Source organism: Microcaecilia unicolor, chromosome 1 (genome assembly GCF_901765095.1).
Source record: "Microcaecilia unicolor chromosome 1, aMicUni1.1, whole genome shotgun sequence".
In the NCBI taxonomy this organism is placed as follows: domain Eukaryota; kingdom Metazoa; phylum Chordata; class Amphibia; order Gymnophiona; family Siphonopidae; genus Microcaecilia; species Microcaecilia unicolor.
Window position 1 is genome coordinate 305178072 of NC_044031.1, and position 17282 is coordinate 305195353.

At 45.9% G+C, this 17282-nt stretch overlaps 1 protein-coding gene across 1 annotated transcript in view; it reads right to left on the reverse strand.

Moving 5' to 3' along the window:
* The window catches only part of DESI1 (desumoylating isopeptidase 1), a 295492-nt gene that overhangs the window by 139906 nt on the left and 138304 nt on the right, over positions 1–17282 (reverse strand). Inside the window, exon 9 of the mRNA XM_030213735.1 lies at positions 652–711. Within this exon, the coding sequence (XP_030069595.1) occupies positions 652–711 (60 nt within the window). The remainder of the gene's footprint in view (positions 1–651; positions 712–17282) is intronic.

Below are 17282 nucleotides of genomic sequence, written 5' to 3' on the forward strand. Positions count from 1 at the left end.
CTTTGCCTCATACCCAGCCTGGGGTCATGCAGCACCATTTTGGAGTTGTAACTGCAGCTTAGTATATAGGGTCCTTAATCATCTAAATCTAGGCAAAATGAATTGCAAACCTACATTTAGGAAACAAAGTTTGACAGAAAATTTCCTAAATTTAGATGCCTAAAACTTAAGATATTCAGTTAAGCATGTAGAATCTTTTGAAAACTGACCCCTAAATATATTTCTCTGGTGCCCTTTGCACACTTCTTGGGTTATTACATCTTCATTGTGTATTTTCACTCGTTATAACTTTTTCAGAACATTTTCAAAGCCATTTAACTGGGTAAAAGTGGCCTTAGCTGAAATTACCCTCTGCTAAAAGTACACGTGGCTATCTCTAGGGTTCGTAATTCAAGTAAGGTTGAAAAGAGCAAGGGTGTGTTCAGGTCATGAGAAGAAAATGTGGGATTCTCAAAGGTACTCTTTGCTTGGGCTCCCCGCACAAAATAGCAAAATAGCAGGTGAGCACTTTTAACTTGTGTACCCTGTGGCTGCTAATTTTGAAAGGGAAACAATGCATGTGGTTTCCCTTTAAAAATCTATGCATCACACATGTGATCTCAAACTGCCCTGTACATTGCAAACCACCTGGAGATATCCAGAATTTCATACCCACCTCTCTCTTTGTGAGATCATCCCCTCTTCTTCTTCTTCTTCTGATATCTCTTCTACCTGCAATCCCATCCCAAATGTTTACAAATTAATTTTCTTTTCACAGGGACAAAATATTATTTTTTTCTGCGTTCATATTCCTTTCTGCTTTCCTCATATTTCCCGATTCTATATAAAGTGACCAAATTGCGAATGCAAATCCGGTTGTATTCTGGATTTGCGCATGCAATTAATTACTTAGCAAACCAATCAGCACTAATAATTGCCACTTAAGCAATTATTGATATTAATTGGCATTATTAGAATTACGCCCACAACTTGCAAAGGGTGCATTCTGTAAAGTGGTGCACATAAATCCTAGTGCATGCTGCCAAAAAGGGGTGTGGCCATGAGCACGGAATGGGCAGACCATGGGCATTCCAAAAATCTACGCGCACAGTTATAGAATACGTCTGCTCCGCACCTAACTTAGGTGCCGGCATTTACACCCAAGTTTTACTTGGTGTAAATGGATGCGCCTAGAGTTAGGTGCAGGCATGGCCACTAACTAGGTGTAGTCTATAAACTGGCTAGACGTATTCTATAAATCAGGCGACATATATAGAATCTAGCCCATTATGGGTATTCTTACTTTCAGGTTCTTTTGTTTGTGTCCTGTATAACAGTTCTAGAAGATTCCTAGAGAACTGAGATATCCACCTATGGTAGCAGCTGAAAATGGTATTTAGAAGTCACAAATTCGGACATTTTTAAGACTTTCCTTGACTGCCTTTGGAGCAGGAAGATTGGCAAGAGAGTTACAATTGACAATGTAGGGCAGGCATTACGTACTTTGGCAGCCATGGCAATATGGAGCAAATCAAGGTCATTTATGGTGTGTATAATGCTCTTTGTGTAACTTCTGCCAACCTGGCTTCCTTCAGGAGAACTGGATGGCTCAGGGAACTGGCACAGGCCTTTCACCTTCAGGACACTGGTCCAAATCTGGATCAAACTTGTAGAAACCAAATTCATTATCATCTGAAAGTTATTTAGTGGCTTCTGTGAAATACTTGGGTAACTTCATCCAGTTCCTAGTGGACTGGTGCATACCTTACTCAAAAAAAACTGTCATACCAATTTGGCATGAATGGCTACCCTCACTGGCATTCTGAGCAATAAGGACAGAGACTGAATTCTTTTCTTGCTCTTATAACTTTTCCCTTCCAGAAAAGAGCCAGACACATTAGTATGACTCTCTGAGGAAACGGTTTATCTCTCATAGTATACTTGTTCTGACTAGATAGAGCATAACATTTTTAATGTTGTTAATATAGCACTTTCACAGCACTAAAATTCAGGGGGTGGGAAAGATAAATACAACTATAGCTACTTACAGAAAACACTCTTGACAAATTCAATACATAACCAGATGTACTAGAGGTTTCACATATTTTATGTCTATATGACTACGAGAAAAATGCTTAGTGCATCTGGGTGGAAAACAAAAACAAATTTGTGTGACTCCTGTCCCCTATGGAGATTCCAGCTCAGTCAGAACTGGCCTCAGTTGGATTATAACAACAAAGGTTGCCCCCCACCCACTTGTCAACCTTAACATTCCTCATATTTTTAGCCCAGTTATGGCTGAACCTCTGGGAGCAGCTTTGCTGGTATGAGAGTCAGAAGTTACTCCATAGTCACTTGGATCTGACTGACTGTGATGTTCCAAATGACACAGTGCACGAACCACAGAATGCATTCCATAATAAGTCATCTGTATCACTGTTGTGAACATAGCTGCTCCCAGGGGCTACAACAGAAGGCAGGAAAAGAAAACCCTATGAAGTATCCAAAAAAATGCCAGGAAGAGGAGTAGGGAGTGACTCAATGACTTCCGCACCTTTGGCAGCAGTGTTTTGTTTGGTTTCAGCTGTTCGCTGAGAAAGTCTTGTAATCAACACAATCGGCATTATAATCAGCACCATAAAGTTGTATGAGCAACAGTCTTCTGAAGTTTATTGCACATTGCTGGTTACACTGGTACTCTATACATTGTTTTTGACCCCTGAGGCAGGTAGTTTTATCTGCTGAACACAGTCCAGTGTCAGGTCCCTTGTTGGTGCTTGCTTAATAAAGACTGTATTTGACATTGTAAGAAAAAAAGACAAGAACAAAGACAAGAAACAGACCTTGATGAAGAAAATGCAGTCTTAATAAATTGTGTTGATGCTCCTAGGGTTCACACTCAAAAAATGCTCGATATGGCCATGTTTCGCCAAGAGTACAGGCTGCGTCAGGGCATAAAGTACCAATTGGTGGAAACCTAAACACTCCACTAACATAGGTCAATGTTTATCTTGCCTGGGTCTGTTTTTCTGTTACTGTTCCAAAGGTGAAACATGGCCATGTTGGCCATTTGAGTGTGACCCCTGGGAACTCAATACAATGTATTAAAGACTGCATTTTCTTCATCAAGGTCTGCTTCTTGTCTTTTGTGTTTGACATTGTACTGCCCACTGGAAATCATTGTCACTCCCTACTCCTCTTCTTGCTCTCAGGGGCTCACATGAATTGCAGGAAGCAGTTTAAGGAACTTCAGAAACAGCAGACCTGCAAGTCTCCCGCATTTAGAGGGAGACTCCCGCTTTGGCAGGTTATCTCCCAAACTCCCGCCAAAGCGGGAAAGTCTTGCGCTGTGACACCATGGCGTAAAACAACTCCTGCCCTCCTGCGTGGCTCCCCCCCTTCCACCTGGTATTCTATTCCTGCCGCTGCTGCCCACGGCTGTGACAAAAAACAAACAAAAGCAAGCACGGGGCCGCAGCAGCCTTCAGGTATGCGCTGTCGGCTCTGCCGCTCCTCTCCTCTCTCTACCCCTGGAGCAGGAAGTTGATGTCTTCCTGCTCCGGGGGCGGAGAGATGAGCAGCAGAGCCGACAGCCCATACCTGAAGGCTGCTGCGGCCCCGTGCTTGCTTTTTTGTTTTTTGCGGCCGCTGCTGCCCAACAGGAGAAGCAGCAGTGGCCAGGAAATGGATATCGGGTGGAAGGTGCAATAGGAGGCAGCAGGAGGTTGAATGGAGACAGTGGAAAGATGGGGAGCAGAGAGGACACGAAAAAGGGCTGGAGAGAAGGATGGGGAGAAAGGTTGGATCCTGGCTGAGAGCATAAAGAGGGAACATGCTGGAAGGAAGGGTAGGGAGAGAAACAGGAGTGACATTGAAGGATGGGGAAAGAGAGATGACATGATGAATGGAAAAGGGTAGAGAGAGAGAGAGACAGTGGATGGAAAGAAGGGGATAGAGAGAGACACTGGATAGGGATCAAGAGGGGGTAGGCGTTGGATGGAAGGATTGGGAGAGGGGGTAAACAGATGGAAGGATGGGGAGAGAAAGAGGGAAAACAGATGGAAGGATGGGGAGAGAAAGACGCTGGATGGAGGATAGGGAAAGAAAGAGGGAAGATGCTGGATAGAAGGATAGGGAGAGAAAGAGGGGAGAGGGATGAAAGGATGCAGAGAGAAAGAGGGAGAGACTGGAAGGATGTGGAGAGAGAGAGGGGACACTGAACAGAAAAGAGTAGAGAAATAGAGAGACACTGGGTAGAAGGAGGGGGAGACAGAGAGACACTAGCTGGATCAGGAGAGAGGGTAGATGGTGGAAGGATAGGGATAGAAAGAGGGAAGACGCTGGATGGAAGGGTATGGAGATAAAGAAACGCTGGAGGGAAGAATGCAGAAAGAAAGAGGGGAGACACTGGAAGGATGGGGAGAGAAAGAGGGGAGCTGCTGGATGGAAAGGGGAGAGGACAGAGTAGTGAAAGACTGGAGAATAAGAGGAAGGGGCATGGGGAGAACAAGGGTGAGGAAAAGATGAAAAGCCATAGGTACATGAAGTAAAAAGAAGGAAATTAAAGAATGGATAGTAAGAATGAATTAAATTTGGACAGAGAGAGAGGCAGAAAAAAATTGAAGAAAACAAAGAAAAAGGAGAGAAAATGACAAATGGACAGAAACCCTGGCAAGAGAGTTAAGAGATGACAAAGGAAAGCAGAATTAAGAGACTGGGAGCAACGCAATTAGAAACAGTAAATGGCTAGACAACAAAGGTACAGAAACAATTTTATTTTTAATTTAGTATAAAGTAATGTCGTAGCTGTATTAATAAAGGTTAATAAATGCAAATAAAACACAAAATAGAAAATAAGGTGATACCTTCACTAATTTTAAAACATTTTTGATTAGCTTTCAGAGACTTGCACTTCCTTCCTCAGGTCAGGAGGGGATACCATAACACCATTATACTGACCTGACCTGAGGAAGGAAGTGCAAGTCTCTGAAAGCTAGTCAAAAATGTTTTAAAATTAGTGAAGGTATCACCTTATTTTCTATTTTGTGTTTTATTTGCATTTATTAACCTTTATTAATACAGCTATCTGACCTGAGGAAGGAGATTTTGGCTTCTGAAACTGACTGAAAAAAGTATTAGGCTATTAAATAAAGTATTTTCTGAAATGGCTGTGGGTTTGAGGTGTGCCAGGGGGTGCAGCCGTGTAGAGTGGGTGGAAGGAAGACAAAGTGGGCGGGGGGCATGTACTAAAATCTCCCTCTCAAAAATTGAGACCCCTTGACAGCTCTGAAACAGTTGTTTACATTTATAGAACAAGCAGAGTTGGTGCCTGTCTTTCTTTTGAAATATTGAACAATACAGAAGAGGAATCGGCTTTCTGATAACTGTTATTAAGGTTTATTTTCCATTTTGTTTGCTTTGCAAGGGCCCTTCATGCTAGTAATGGTAAGGAAACTCTGGCTGTGCTCTGCAAGTAAAAGCTGGTTTCTTTGAGCTTCTGCAAATACTATACAACCTACCAGGCAGTAAGGCCTCCGGGGGTGGGGAGGGGGGAATTCTGTAAAGAAGGCACTAACATAAATACCAACATACACACATATGCGCATAAATGCCAAAAACCCTACCTAAGCGCTATTCTGTAAATACGCCCATATCATACATAGCACATACTTTACAGGTAGGCATACATAGGGGCGAAAGTCACACATGCATAACTTATAAAATGCTATGAGTTACGTGCTTATGTCCAGCATTTAGGCACAAGCACTTACTATCAGCACATGCCTAACTTATAGGCGCATATTTTCCAGCTTACGCTAGTATTCATTCTGCTTCACTTAGGTTTTTGTCTCCCCTAGCCTTAACAGGGTCGGATCATCTTTTCCTCTGTCCATCGCAGCTTCCCCATTTTTCCAGGTAAGCAATAGAAATAAAACAAAATAAAACATGGAAAATAAAATAAGATGATACCTTTTTTATTGGACATAACTTAATACATTTCTTGATTAGCTTTCGAAGGTTGCCCTTCTTCATCAGATTGGAAATAAGCAAATGTTGGTAGATGACAGTATATATAAGTGAAATATCAAAGCATTTCAGTGACAGTCTAACAGGATGGGGGTGGATAGGTGAGAGACAGGAAGAGTTGGGTGGATGAGGGACAGGGAGATATGCATGGAGATAGGAGAGTGACAAAGCAGTACAATTTTATGGTTTATAAATGAATGCTTTGATGTTTCACTTATATATACTGTCATCTACCAACATTTGGCTATTTCTGATCTGACGAAGAAGGGCAACCTTCGAAAGCTAATCAAGAAATGTATTAAGTTATGTCCAATAAAAAAGGTATCATCTAATTTTCTTTTCCATGTTTTATTTTGTTTTATTTCTATTGATTACCTTTAAAAGTGGACTAACACGGCTAACAAACCTCTCTACCCATTTTTCCAGATATTACCCGACCTCTCATCCCCTGTTATCTACATTCTGTCGGGTAAGTTCTTGGATATGGACTTTGAGAGCACAACTGTTGGTTGGATTTTTGCTCTTTTAAAGCCTCTTCTCGACCATTTTCTACCAGCAATAAAGCTCATAATCCCTGGCATCATAAGGGTCTCTTCCTTTTATGGCACCAAATGTGCCATGCAGAACACATTTGCCATAAACAATGGCGTTCCTACCCTCGATGACACCTGGGGCGGATCGCTGATGCACGTCGCTGGGAGGGGTGCCGCGGTGCGCGCCTGTGGGCTCCGAGTTCGCTACGCTAACTTCGCTGGTTCGCTGCAGCTCCCTCTGCCCTGGAACAGGAAGTAACCTGTTCCGGGGCAGAGGGAGGGAGCTGCAGCGAACCAGCGAAGTTAGCGTAGCGAACTCGGAACCCACAGGCACGCGCCACGGCACCCCCCAGCGGCGTGCACCCGGGGTGGACCGCCCCCACCGCGGTGCGCCACTGGCCATAAATTTCATCCCCCCCCCCCCCCCAATCTCTGACAGTGTATAAGTCCGCTTGATCCTATTATTCATCTCAAGTTAAACCTGCAAAAAAATCATACTTCTCCAAGCAACTGGTCAAATTTAATAACTGTACTAGGTCTTTGTTTTCTATTGTGTCACGACTTACTAGCTCTGGTTCTCCAGCACAGTCCTTGACTTCGTCTGATGCTAGACCGATTAGCCTCTTATTTTTCTGATAAGGTTTCCACCCTTTGGGCCTCAACTGCTCTCTCAGCCTCTAATTTCTGTCTCTTCGCATTGCTCCCCTTGTGTACCCGTAACCAATACCTGGTCTTTCTTCTCTCACTACTACTACAAATCATTTCTATAGCGCTACCAGTCGTACGCAGCGCTTCACAACTTGAACATGAAGAAAAGACAGTCCCTGCTCAAAAGAGCTTACAATCTAAATCAGGACAGACAGACAGGACAAATAAGGGATAAGGGTAGGACAGACAGATAGGACACATAGGGAAAAGGGACTATTGAAGAGAGGAAGACAAGAAAGGTTACGAGCAGGTGACAAGTTAGGAATTAAAAGCAGCATCAAACAGGTAGGCCTTTAGCCCAGATTTGAAGGCGGCCAGGGATGGAGCTTGGCATAATGGCTCAGGAAGTCTATTTCAGGCATAAGGTGCGGCGAGATAAAAGGAACGGAGTCTGGAGTTAGCGATGGAGGAGAAGGGTGCAATTAGGAGAGATTTGCCTAGTGAACGGAGTTCCTGGGAAGGAGTGTAGGGAGATATGAGGGTGGAGAGGTAGTGAGGGGCAGCAGAGTGAGTGCACTTATAGGTTAATAAGAGCAGCTTGAACTGTATACGGAAACGGATAGGGAGCTATGCATCTTACCACTTCTCTACTTGATCCTTTTCCATCGTCTTGGATTAAGATCGATTAGGCATGGCCTTCTTCTGCTGATCTTACATTTGGTTAACCTTAGTTTTTCTTCTGGTCTGGTCTATTCACTGTGCAAAAAAGCAGTTGTTAAGCCTATCCTAAAAATTCTACACTTGATCCTTCACTTCCTGAACACTACAACCTATTTCTAACAGTAATGTTCTTTCTAAAATCACAGAGATAGTGGTTTTTACTCTGTTGCTACAGTTTACCGATCAGCATTGGGTTCTTCATCCCAGATAGACAGAGTTCCATGCTAAACGAAGCACTGAAACCATAGTAATAGCTTTGAATAGTGAGCTCCACTCATTTCCGGATACTGGGATGGTTGTCCTTCTAGTATCTCTTGATTTTTCTGTGACATTCGATCTTGTGGATCATTCTCTTCTTTTGTCTCAGCTTCAGCCAATTGAGATTTCTGGTACTGTTCTTAGCTGGTTCACTTCCTTTCTTGCTGTTAGGAGTTTTTTGGTTTCTATTGTACCTTCCACCTCCACTCCCAGACCCTTGCACTGTGGTGTCCTCCGAGGTTCTGTTCTTTCCCCCCCACTTTTATTTAACACTAGTAGAAAAGGCCCATTTCAGACACAAATGAAACGGGCGCTAGCAAGGTTTTCCTTGGAGTGTGTATGTTTGAGAGAGTGTGTGTGAGAGAGAGTGTGTGAGACAGTGGCATAGCCAAGGGTGGGCTTGGGTGGGCCCAGGCCCACCCACTTTGAGCTCAGGCCCACCAACAGCAGCACACCTATAATGTGGCCGGCAGAGATTCTCAAGCTGAAAACTCCCAACAACTGTCCCTCCTGCATACCTTATAAATAGCAGATCTTCACCTGCAGGAAGCAGTGACTGATACATACTGCTTACACCGGTCCCACAGCCTTCCCTCTGATGTATTCCCGCCTATGCGGAAACAGGAAGCTGCATCAGTGGGAAGGATGTGGGGCCTACATGAGTAGTGTGTATTAGTTGCTCCTAACTGCCGGTGAAAATCTGAAATTTAAAAGGTGTGCAGGAGAGGGGGGATATTTGAGAGACCATATGGTATGCAGGCGAGAGGAGAGACCAAATCATCTATGGGATGGGGTGAGGTTCTTCTGCCCACCCATCTTTGGTCCAGGCCCACCAAAAAATTGGGTGTCTGGCTACGCCCCTGGTGTGAGAGAGAGTGAATTTGCGAGTGTGTGTGTGTGACAGAGTGAGTGAGACTGTGTGCGAGTGTGTGTCTGTGAGAGAGAGTGTGTGTGCCTGGGGCCCCTCCCTCCCACCCAGTTCCAGTGTCCTCCCTTCCTCCCACTCTCCATTCCTCCGAGTTCCAGGGTCGTCCCCCCGTGTTTTGTTTTTTAGTTTTTGTACAGGTGGTGCATTCCTCCCCTCTCGTCCCCTTCCTCCAATTCCAGAACCCCGCCCCCCCCAGTTCCAGATCCCCCTCTGAGTTCGACCCCTCCCTCCCGCTGTCCGGGTTCCAGACCCCACCTCCCTGCCTCCCTCCGATTTGCAGACCCCCTCCCTCTCTCCGAGTTCCAGACCCCACCTCCCTGCCTTCCTCCCTCCGATTTGCAGACCCCCCTCCCTCCGATTTACAGACCCCCTCGGAGTTCCTGACCCCTGGACCCCCTGCCGTGACCCTCTCAAACCCCCTTTCCCGCCACCAACCCTCCCCTGCCGCCGTTGCATACCTGTGCTGGCGGGGGACCCCAACCCCCACCAGCCGAAGTCCTCTTCTCGGCCTTGTGGCGCAGTGGACAAATGATGTGATTAAGTTTGAATTAGTTTGTGTTCGTGCGTCTGACGTCAGACGCACACACACAAACAGATTTCAACTTGATCACGTCATTCGTCCACGCTGCACGGCCGAGAAGAGGACTTTGGCTGGCGGGGATTGGGGTCCCCCACCAGCACAGGTACGCGACGGTGGCAGGGGAGGGTTGGCGGCGGGAAGGGGGGCTCGAGAGGGTCGTGGCAGGGGGGTCCAGGGATCAGGAACTCCGAGGGGGTCTGAAAATCGGATGGAGGGGGGTCTTTGCAAATCGGAGGGAGGGAGTTGGGTTCTTGAACTGGCAGCTGCGGGTGGCAAGGGGGTTGATGTGCTTGGGGGGAGGGGCTTGGGTGGTGCCCGGGGGGGTGTTGATGTGTTGGGGGGAGGGGCTTGGGTGATGCGCCGAGGGGGGGGTTGTCTGTGGTGCCGCGCTTGTCGTATCGCAGGGAGCGGCGCACTCACAGCTGATTCCCAGGCAGGGGGAGGAGTAGGGAAACACGCTACTCCTCCCCCTGCCTGGGAATCAGCTGTGAGTGACGTCAGCCTGGCTACTGAGCCTAGCTCAGGAGCCACGGACACAGGCAGCTACTTTAGAACGTTGATGGTGAGAATTATTATATAGGAATTTTCTCTGGCTTTTCTTATCAAGATCAGAATGTCAAATTTTTCATATATACAGATGATATTCTTTTGATCTTTCCTGCTTGCCTCTTCACCTGACTTATCTCATTTGCAATCCTATCTTTTTGTTCTCTCCAATTGGCTTTCTCTTCACAAGATGGTCCTTAATCCCACAAAGACAACGGTATGTTGGGTGACTGGTTCACTGCCTGCTCCATCTATTCCACTTAATTTCTTTAATATTTTGGTTACCCCTGTGAATACGTTTCGTTATCTTGGAGTCATGTTTGATTCTAATTTGATATTCCAAAATCAGGTTTCTCAGCAGTGACGCAGCCAGACCTGACATTTTGGCTGGGCCCAGAGCTAATATGGGTGGGCACTATATATATATCAAACTTGATCAGATATGTCTACTATAATGGCAAATATGTCAACACACATAGCAGTATAATTACAGCAATGGCATATATTTTGCTTATAACAAATGTAAATGCCAGATTAAGCAAAACAGGAAGAAAACCTTTCAAGACTTTTCCCCTTCCTTTGGCTCTACTGCTTTCTCTCTATTCTGATGCTGACAAAATAAAATTGCCACAGTTTGGCACATATCCTTCAACTTTGCTTTATAAGAAACTTATATCAAAGGACAGAACGAATCACAGATGAAGAACAAACCAAAATACTTTATTGAAAATGATCCAACACGTTTCGCCGGAAGGCTATGTCAGGGGCATTTGTAAAAAAAAAAAAAAAAAAAAAAGTTTAAAATAAAAACAAGAACAAAGCCATCTCTTACTTATCAAATGTAGAAAGTACAGGTGTGGTTACATGCACTCAAGAATTGTAACTATTTAAAAAGAACAGTGCAGTGTGCTTTAATACAAAAACAGTAAGTGCATAATATGGAATGCATATTGTGTTGTGGGACAAAACACATTTTTTACATTTGTGTTTGGTGTAGTGAGACAAAGAAAAAAAATCAAATACAGTTTAAATAAAGAGCACATGTCTAATAGGGATTGACAAAAGGTATATCCTCTATAGTCAAGCTAGGCTTTCTCAAAGGCTAAGAGCCTCTCTGTATATAGGCTTATAAAAGTACCTCGTGGGCAGCACTAGTGATGTTTTAGATAAAGTAAATTGGAATTTGGCGCTAATGTACAATTCCAAAGCTGTATAATAGTATCTAGCAAATTAAGTTGAGAAACTATGCTCACTAAAGAATGAGGTTTTGGTGTTGAATATATCAATAATTCTGTCATAGTCCAATGAATCACACAGTTCTCTTTCAAATGATAACAGTGACAGATTATGGAGGCGACTGGTGAGCATTGAGGCTCTTGATGCCGTTTTGATCCTGTTTACAGTTGAAAACAGTCGTTCCACAGTGCAAGTTGACATCAGCAGAGTGATAAGTACTCTTAAAAGTGCATTGACATTTGGGAAAATGTCCACATTGCAGTTGGTCTAGTACTTCGATTAAAGATGGAAAATGTATACCTTCTGCTACTTTGCGTTTTAGATACTGAACAAACACTGTTAATTCAGCTTCCTCTATGGTAATGCCACATAAAGTGCACGGGGGCAGTAGACTCTCTCTTCAGCCAAAGACCTCAGATGTTGGCATACAGGCAGCAGAAGCAGTCATCATTCCATAAGCATCATCTTGAAAACGATTATTCAGTTCACTTAGCTGGCAGTCAATTATCTCATTCTACAGATGTCTCAAATCTTCATTGCTTTGAACAGAAGAAGATTTACCCAAAGTGGAAAAAAACAATGAATCACCAAACTTTATAGGTATCTTTGTCTTTCGCGAGGAAGAAACATCCCACTTTTCAATAGCATATTTCTCCATGAGATCCTCTGTTAACTTGAGAACTTTATCAAAGTCATTTGATGTGTTCTCCCTAAACTGAACAAAAGCTTCTTTTAGACACTCTATAAGATTAATTGAATCTGTAACAGACAACATGGCACTCTGCAGTCCTTTCGTTGCAAAATCACTGCTTTCAAATAATTTCCCAAATGTAACTGCCAGAAATAAGAATTTCTTTGTCTCTATCTGATGTAGAAGAGATAGGGAATCTAGTTTTGTCTGTCCAGCAGCATTTGAAAATGCAGCAAGTACTTCAAGAATAACATAAAAAAGTGAAGTGCTTACCAGTGGCGTACCTAGGGTAGTTGACACCCGGGGCCGGTCATTTTTTAACACCCCCCCCCCCCCCCCCCCAAATCCAGTACTAGGCATGCCGAGAATACAAAACACTCAGGACCTATAGAGCAATTCTACCATACCATAAACAGTCTTTTCTACGAGTCACACAAGGAAAAGGAAAGCATCTTAAACACTACAGTGAGCACTAGAACATCAATTCACCTATTGTAAAACGAAACCAGACAGAATAGTACAGATCGTAGATCCTGCACAGTCAATGCCAACTGAAAGCCATGTCTTTTTCACAAACACAGATACACCCTAATCCACTATAGAATAAGTAATCATAAACTTTCTATTTAGACAAAAATTAAACTGAACCCCCAATGCCAGACTCTGCATACAATGCAACACCACAGAAACAGAAACTGTCCCCTAGTACTGTGCAAAATATAAAGACAGCAGATGTAAATTTGAAAAAAAACTAACAAGTACCAATCACCACTTTACAAATTAACAAATAGAAATAAAACAAATATAGAAAGTAAAATAATACCATTTTATTGGACTAATACATTTAGCTTTCAGAGGCCAAAACCTCCGTCCTCGGGTCAGTACAGTATAGTGCTGTTACAGTATCCTATCCTGACCTGAGGAAGGGGGTTTTGTTCTCCGAAAGTTAGTCAAAATGTATTAAAATTAGTCCAATAAAAAGATTACCTTATTTACATGTTCTATTATAAACATTTAACACATCTACAATACTTTATCCTAAAGCAAAAAAAAAATAAAAAAATATATTTTATTTACAGTTTGTTGTCTCTGGTTTCTGCTTTCCTCATCTTCTTTTCACCGTCTTCCTTCCATCCAGCATCTGTCTTCACTCTCTCTCTCTCTCTGCCATCCAGTGTCTGCCCTCTCTGCCGTCCCTTCCATCCACTGCCTGCCCTTTCTCTCTGCCCCTTCAATCCACCATTTGCCCTCCCTCTCCCATCCATCCAGGGTCTGCCCTCCCTCTCGCTCCCCCTTCCATCTAGGATCTGTCCCCTCTCTCTCTCTGCCCCTTTTTTCAGCCCCCTTCTCCCCTCTGAACACCCCCACCCCAGTCCCCTTCTCCCCTCCCCTTCTACTGTCTGAGACCCCCACCCCAGTCCCCTTCTCTCCTCTGAACACCCCCACCCCAGTCCCCTTCTCCCCTCCCCTTCCCTTCTCCCCTCTGAGATCCCCACCCCAGTCCCCTTCTCCCCTCTGAGATCCCCACCCCAGTCCCCTTCTCCCCTCCCCTTTTCCCCTCTGAACACCCCCACCCCAGTCCCCTTCTCCCCTCCCCTTTTCCCCTCTGAACACCCCCACCCCAGTCCCCTTCTCCCCTCTGAGATCCCCACCCCAGTCCCCTTCTCCCCTCTGAACACCCCCACGCCAGTCCCCTTCTCCCCTCCCCCCGTCTGAGACCCCCACCCCAGTCCCCTTCTCCCCACCCCAGTCCCCTTCTCCCCTCCCCTTTTCCCCTCTGAGATCCCCACCCCAGTCCCCTTCTCCCCTCCCCTATCTGAGACCCCCACCTCAGTCCCCTTCTCCCCTCCCCTTACCCCGTCTGAGACCCCCACCCCAGTCCCCTTCTCCCCACCCCTTTTCCCCTCTGAACACCCCCACCCCAGTCCCCTTCTCCCCTCCCCTTCCCTTCTCCTCTCTGAGATCCCCACCCCAGTCCCCTTCTCCCTTCCCCTGTCTGAGACCCCCACCCCAGTCCCCTTCTCCCCTCTGAACACCCCCACCGGAGTCCCTTTCGCCCCTCTCCTTCCCCACCTCAGTCACGTTAAAACCGGCGAAGCAGCATCGCAGGCAGCGCCTCGTGCCCTGCTTGTAAAAAAAAAATCAAATCTCCTTCCTTCTCCTCGTCTTGACGTCTTGACGTCGACTCGGGCCTTCCAATCAATTTGATTGGAAGGCCCGAGTCGACGTCAAGACGTCAAGACGAGGAGGAGATTTGATTTTTTTTTTTTACAAGCAGGGCACGAGGCGCTGCCTGCGACGCTGCTTCGCCGGTTTTTTTAATGTGCGGTGCCGCGGGAACGGCCAAGGGAGGCGGCGGGAGCGGAGCACCCCCCACCCACTGGCACCCGGGGCGGACCGCCCCCACCGCCCTCCCCTTGGTGCGCCACTGGTGCTTACCCCACCCAGAATCTCACCATCACCAGCCAGCATTTTGAGTACAAAAAAATAAAAAACTTACATGATGATGTTAAAAAAAGAAAAAGTATTTCAAATTTTATTAACTGCAGTGCTGGGCAGCTGCTTGCAGTAAAGTTGCAACTGCCACGTGGTGCAGAACAACCTGGCTCCTGTAGCTGACTCAGGCAGAGTGTGTTGTGGCCCACCGTGGGGCACTACTGGGACGCTGGGGAATGCTACTGCACTAAGGCACAATGTAAGAGAGCTAAGAAACCGCGCCTGTTGCTACCCACCCAGGCGGCACCAGGCTTTCCATCTGTGGTCCGGGCCCGGGGGGGGGGGGGGGGGGGGGGGGGGGGGAGGAGCAGTCAGTGCTGCATGGTCCCAATTCCCGGCGCCTGCATCTGAGCATGCAGCTATTTTTTAGCCTGTTGAGAAGATGACGAGCCGTGAGAACAAGGTTGAGCATGCAGCGTGGGATGGAACATGAGTCATCAGCACACAGGGGGCTGAGAAGGAAGAGGACGGTAAGCATGCTGTAGGTCACCACGAAGTCAAGAGATGCGACCATATTTATTCAGTGTGGTTGACTCACTGCCGTGCCAAGTCTGCCCAAAAGGTAGGTGGGACTGGGAGATCAGCTGAGTAAGCAGCAGTGCGACAACAGTAGATATGAATTAGTGGAAGGCTGCTGCTTTGGCTTTGCTCTGTGTGTTTTAATTCAACCACGCTTAAAACTAGGTGGGCAGGCCTGGGCCCGCCCATAGCTATGCCCCTGTTTCTCAGATTATCAAAAAATGTTTTTACTGGCTTTATCGAATTTGCTCAATTAGAAGGTTTCTTGACTTCCCTGCACTTCATACACTTATTCACACTTTTGTCATTACCCATGTAGACTACTGTAATACTGTTTATTGTGGGATACATCCTTACCTTCTTCACCGTCTTCAGACCCTTCACAATTCGGCTGCTAGTTTTCTCTGTCATGCTAAACATTTGGATCACCCTTCCCCACTTCTTATTCAATTACACTAGTTGCCTATCCATTACAGATGTTGGTTTAAGGTTCTATGCTTGGCTCACAGATTGATGCATTTGGGTTCCCCTCTATATCTTTGTTCTGTCACCATTCCTTACACTCCCTCGCATTCACTGCATTCCTTAGATTCCCATCGCCTGGTACTTCCATCTCCTAGGAAGCTACTCACAGTTCAGCTTATTTCTTTTTAGCTCTCTTTCTCTGTGATCAGAATTATCTTTTCCTAAATTTAAATCTGTCCTTAAAGCCCACTTGTTTGAATTGGCATTGGGATTCAATTAAACACATCCACAGCAAGGCCAGTTGGGTCTCCATTGCCTCAGCAGTCAAGAGAATGTAGGATTTAGTCCTTAGCTCTTGTTTTAGTTTTAGACTTAGAATATGTGTTGTATGGTTGAGTACTCTGTCTTATTTATTATGGCGTTCCTTTCTTTTACATTGTTTTTATTGGATCGTAAACCGCTGAAACTTGTTTCAGAATTGGTGGGTTATCAAATATCTGTCACACACACACACATTCACTCTCTTTCTCACACAGTCACTCTCACACACACTCTCTGAAACATACACAGGGCCGCCGAGAGACTGGGCCAGGCCCGGGACAAGGCCCTCCCGGGCCCCCCCCCAAGGTCGCCACCGCTCCCCCACCACCCCTCCCCCCTCCGCGCACCAGTGGGCCCCTGCATTGAAATCACAGTGCCTCTCACCTCCATGTGAAGGCACTGCAGGCAGCAGCAGATTGCCTCCCTCCTTCGGGCCTCCTTCCCTCCCTGTGTCCCGCCCTCATCTGACGTAACTTCCGTGAGGGCGGGACACAGTGAGGGAAGGAAGCCCGAAGGGAGGCGATCTGCTGCTGCCTGTAGCACTTTCACACGGAGGTGAGAGGCGCTGTGATTTCAATGCAGGGGGCCCGGCCTGGTGGCAGACGGTCGACGACGGACAGGGCTGGTCTTAGCAACTGCAGGGAGCTGTGCAGACCAGTTCTCAGAGCCACCCACCCCTCCCCAGTATACCCAAAATGAGAGAAACCAAATTAGCATACAGATTCTGCATGCCGCACAATACCAGAAAAACAGAACATTGCTATACACTGCAAAATAAGACAGCAGATGTACATTCTCAAACTGGACATATTCCAAACACTAAAATGAAAATAAAATGATTTTTTTCTACCTTTGTTGTCTTGTGACTGTATTTCAGATCATGTTGGTCCCAGTCTCTGATTCTGTTGCTATCTGCTCCCTTAACTCCACTTCCAGGGTTTCCTTTCCATTTATTTCTTTACTTTCTTCTTCATTTCTTGCCCTACATCCATAGGTAAAAGCTGGGTCCTCCGCGGACTTGACTGGAAGAGGTATAGAGTGGATCCAGCTTTTGCCTATTTTCTCCAGCCATGTGCAGTTTTTCTCCTCTTTTCCCTTTCCCTCATCTCCGTCAGGATGCATCTCCTTCCTCTCTCTTCCCTCTCCTCCATCCATGTCCAGCATTTATCCTCTCTCGCCTCCCCTCCATCCATGTTCATCTCATGTCCTCTCTTCCCTCCCCTGCATCCATATCCAGCATTTCAATTCTCCCCTCTCCTCCATCCATATCCAGAATTTCTCCTCTCCCCTCCATCCATGTGCATCTCCTTCCTGTCTTCCCTCACTTCCATGTCC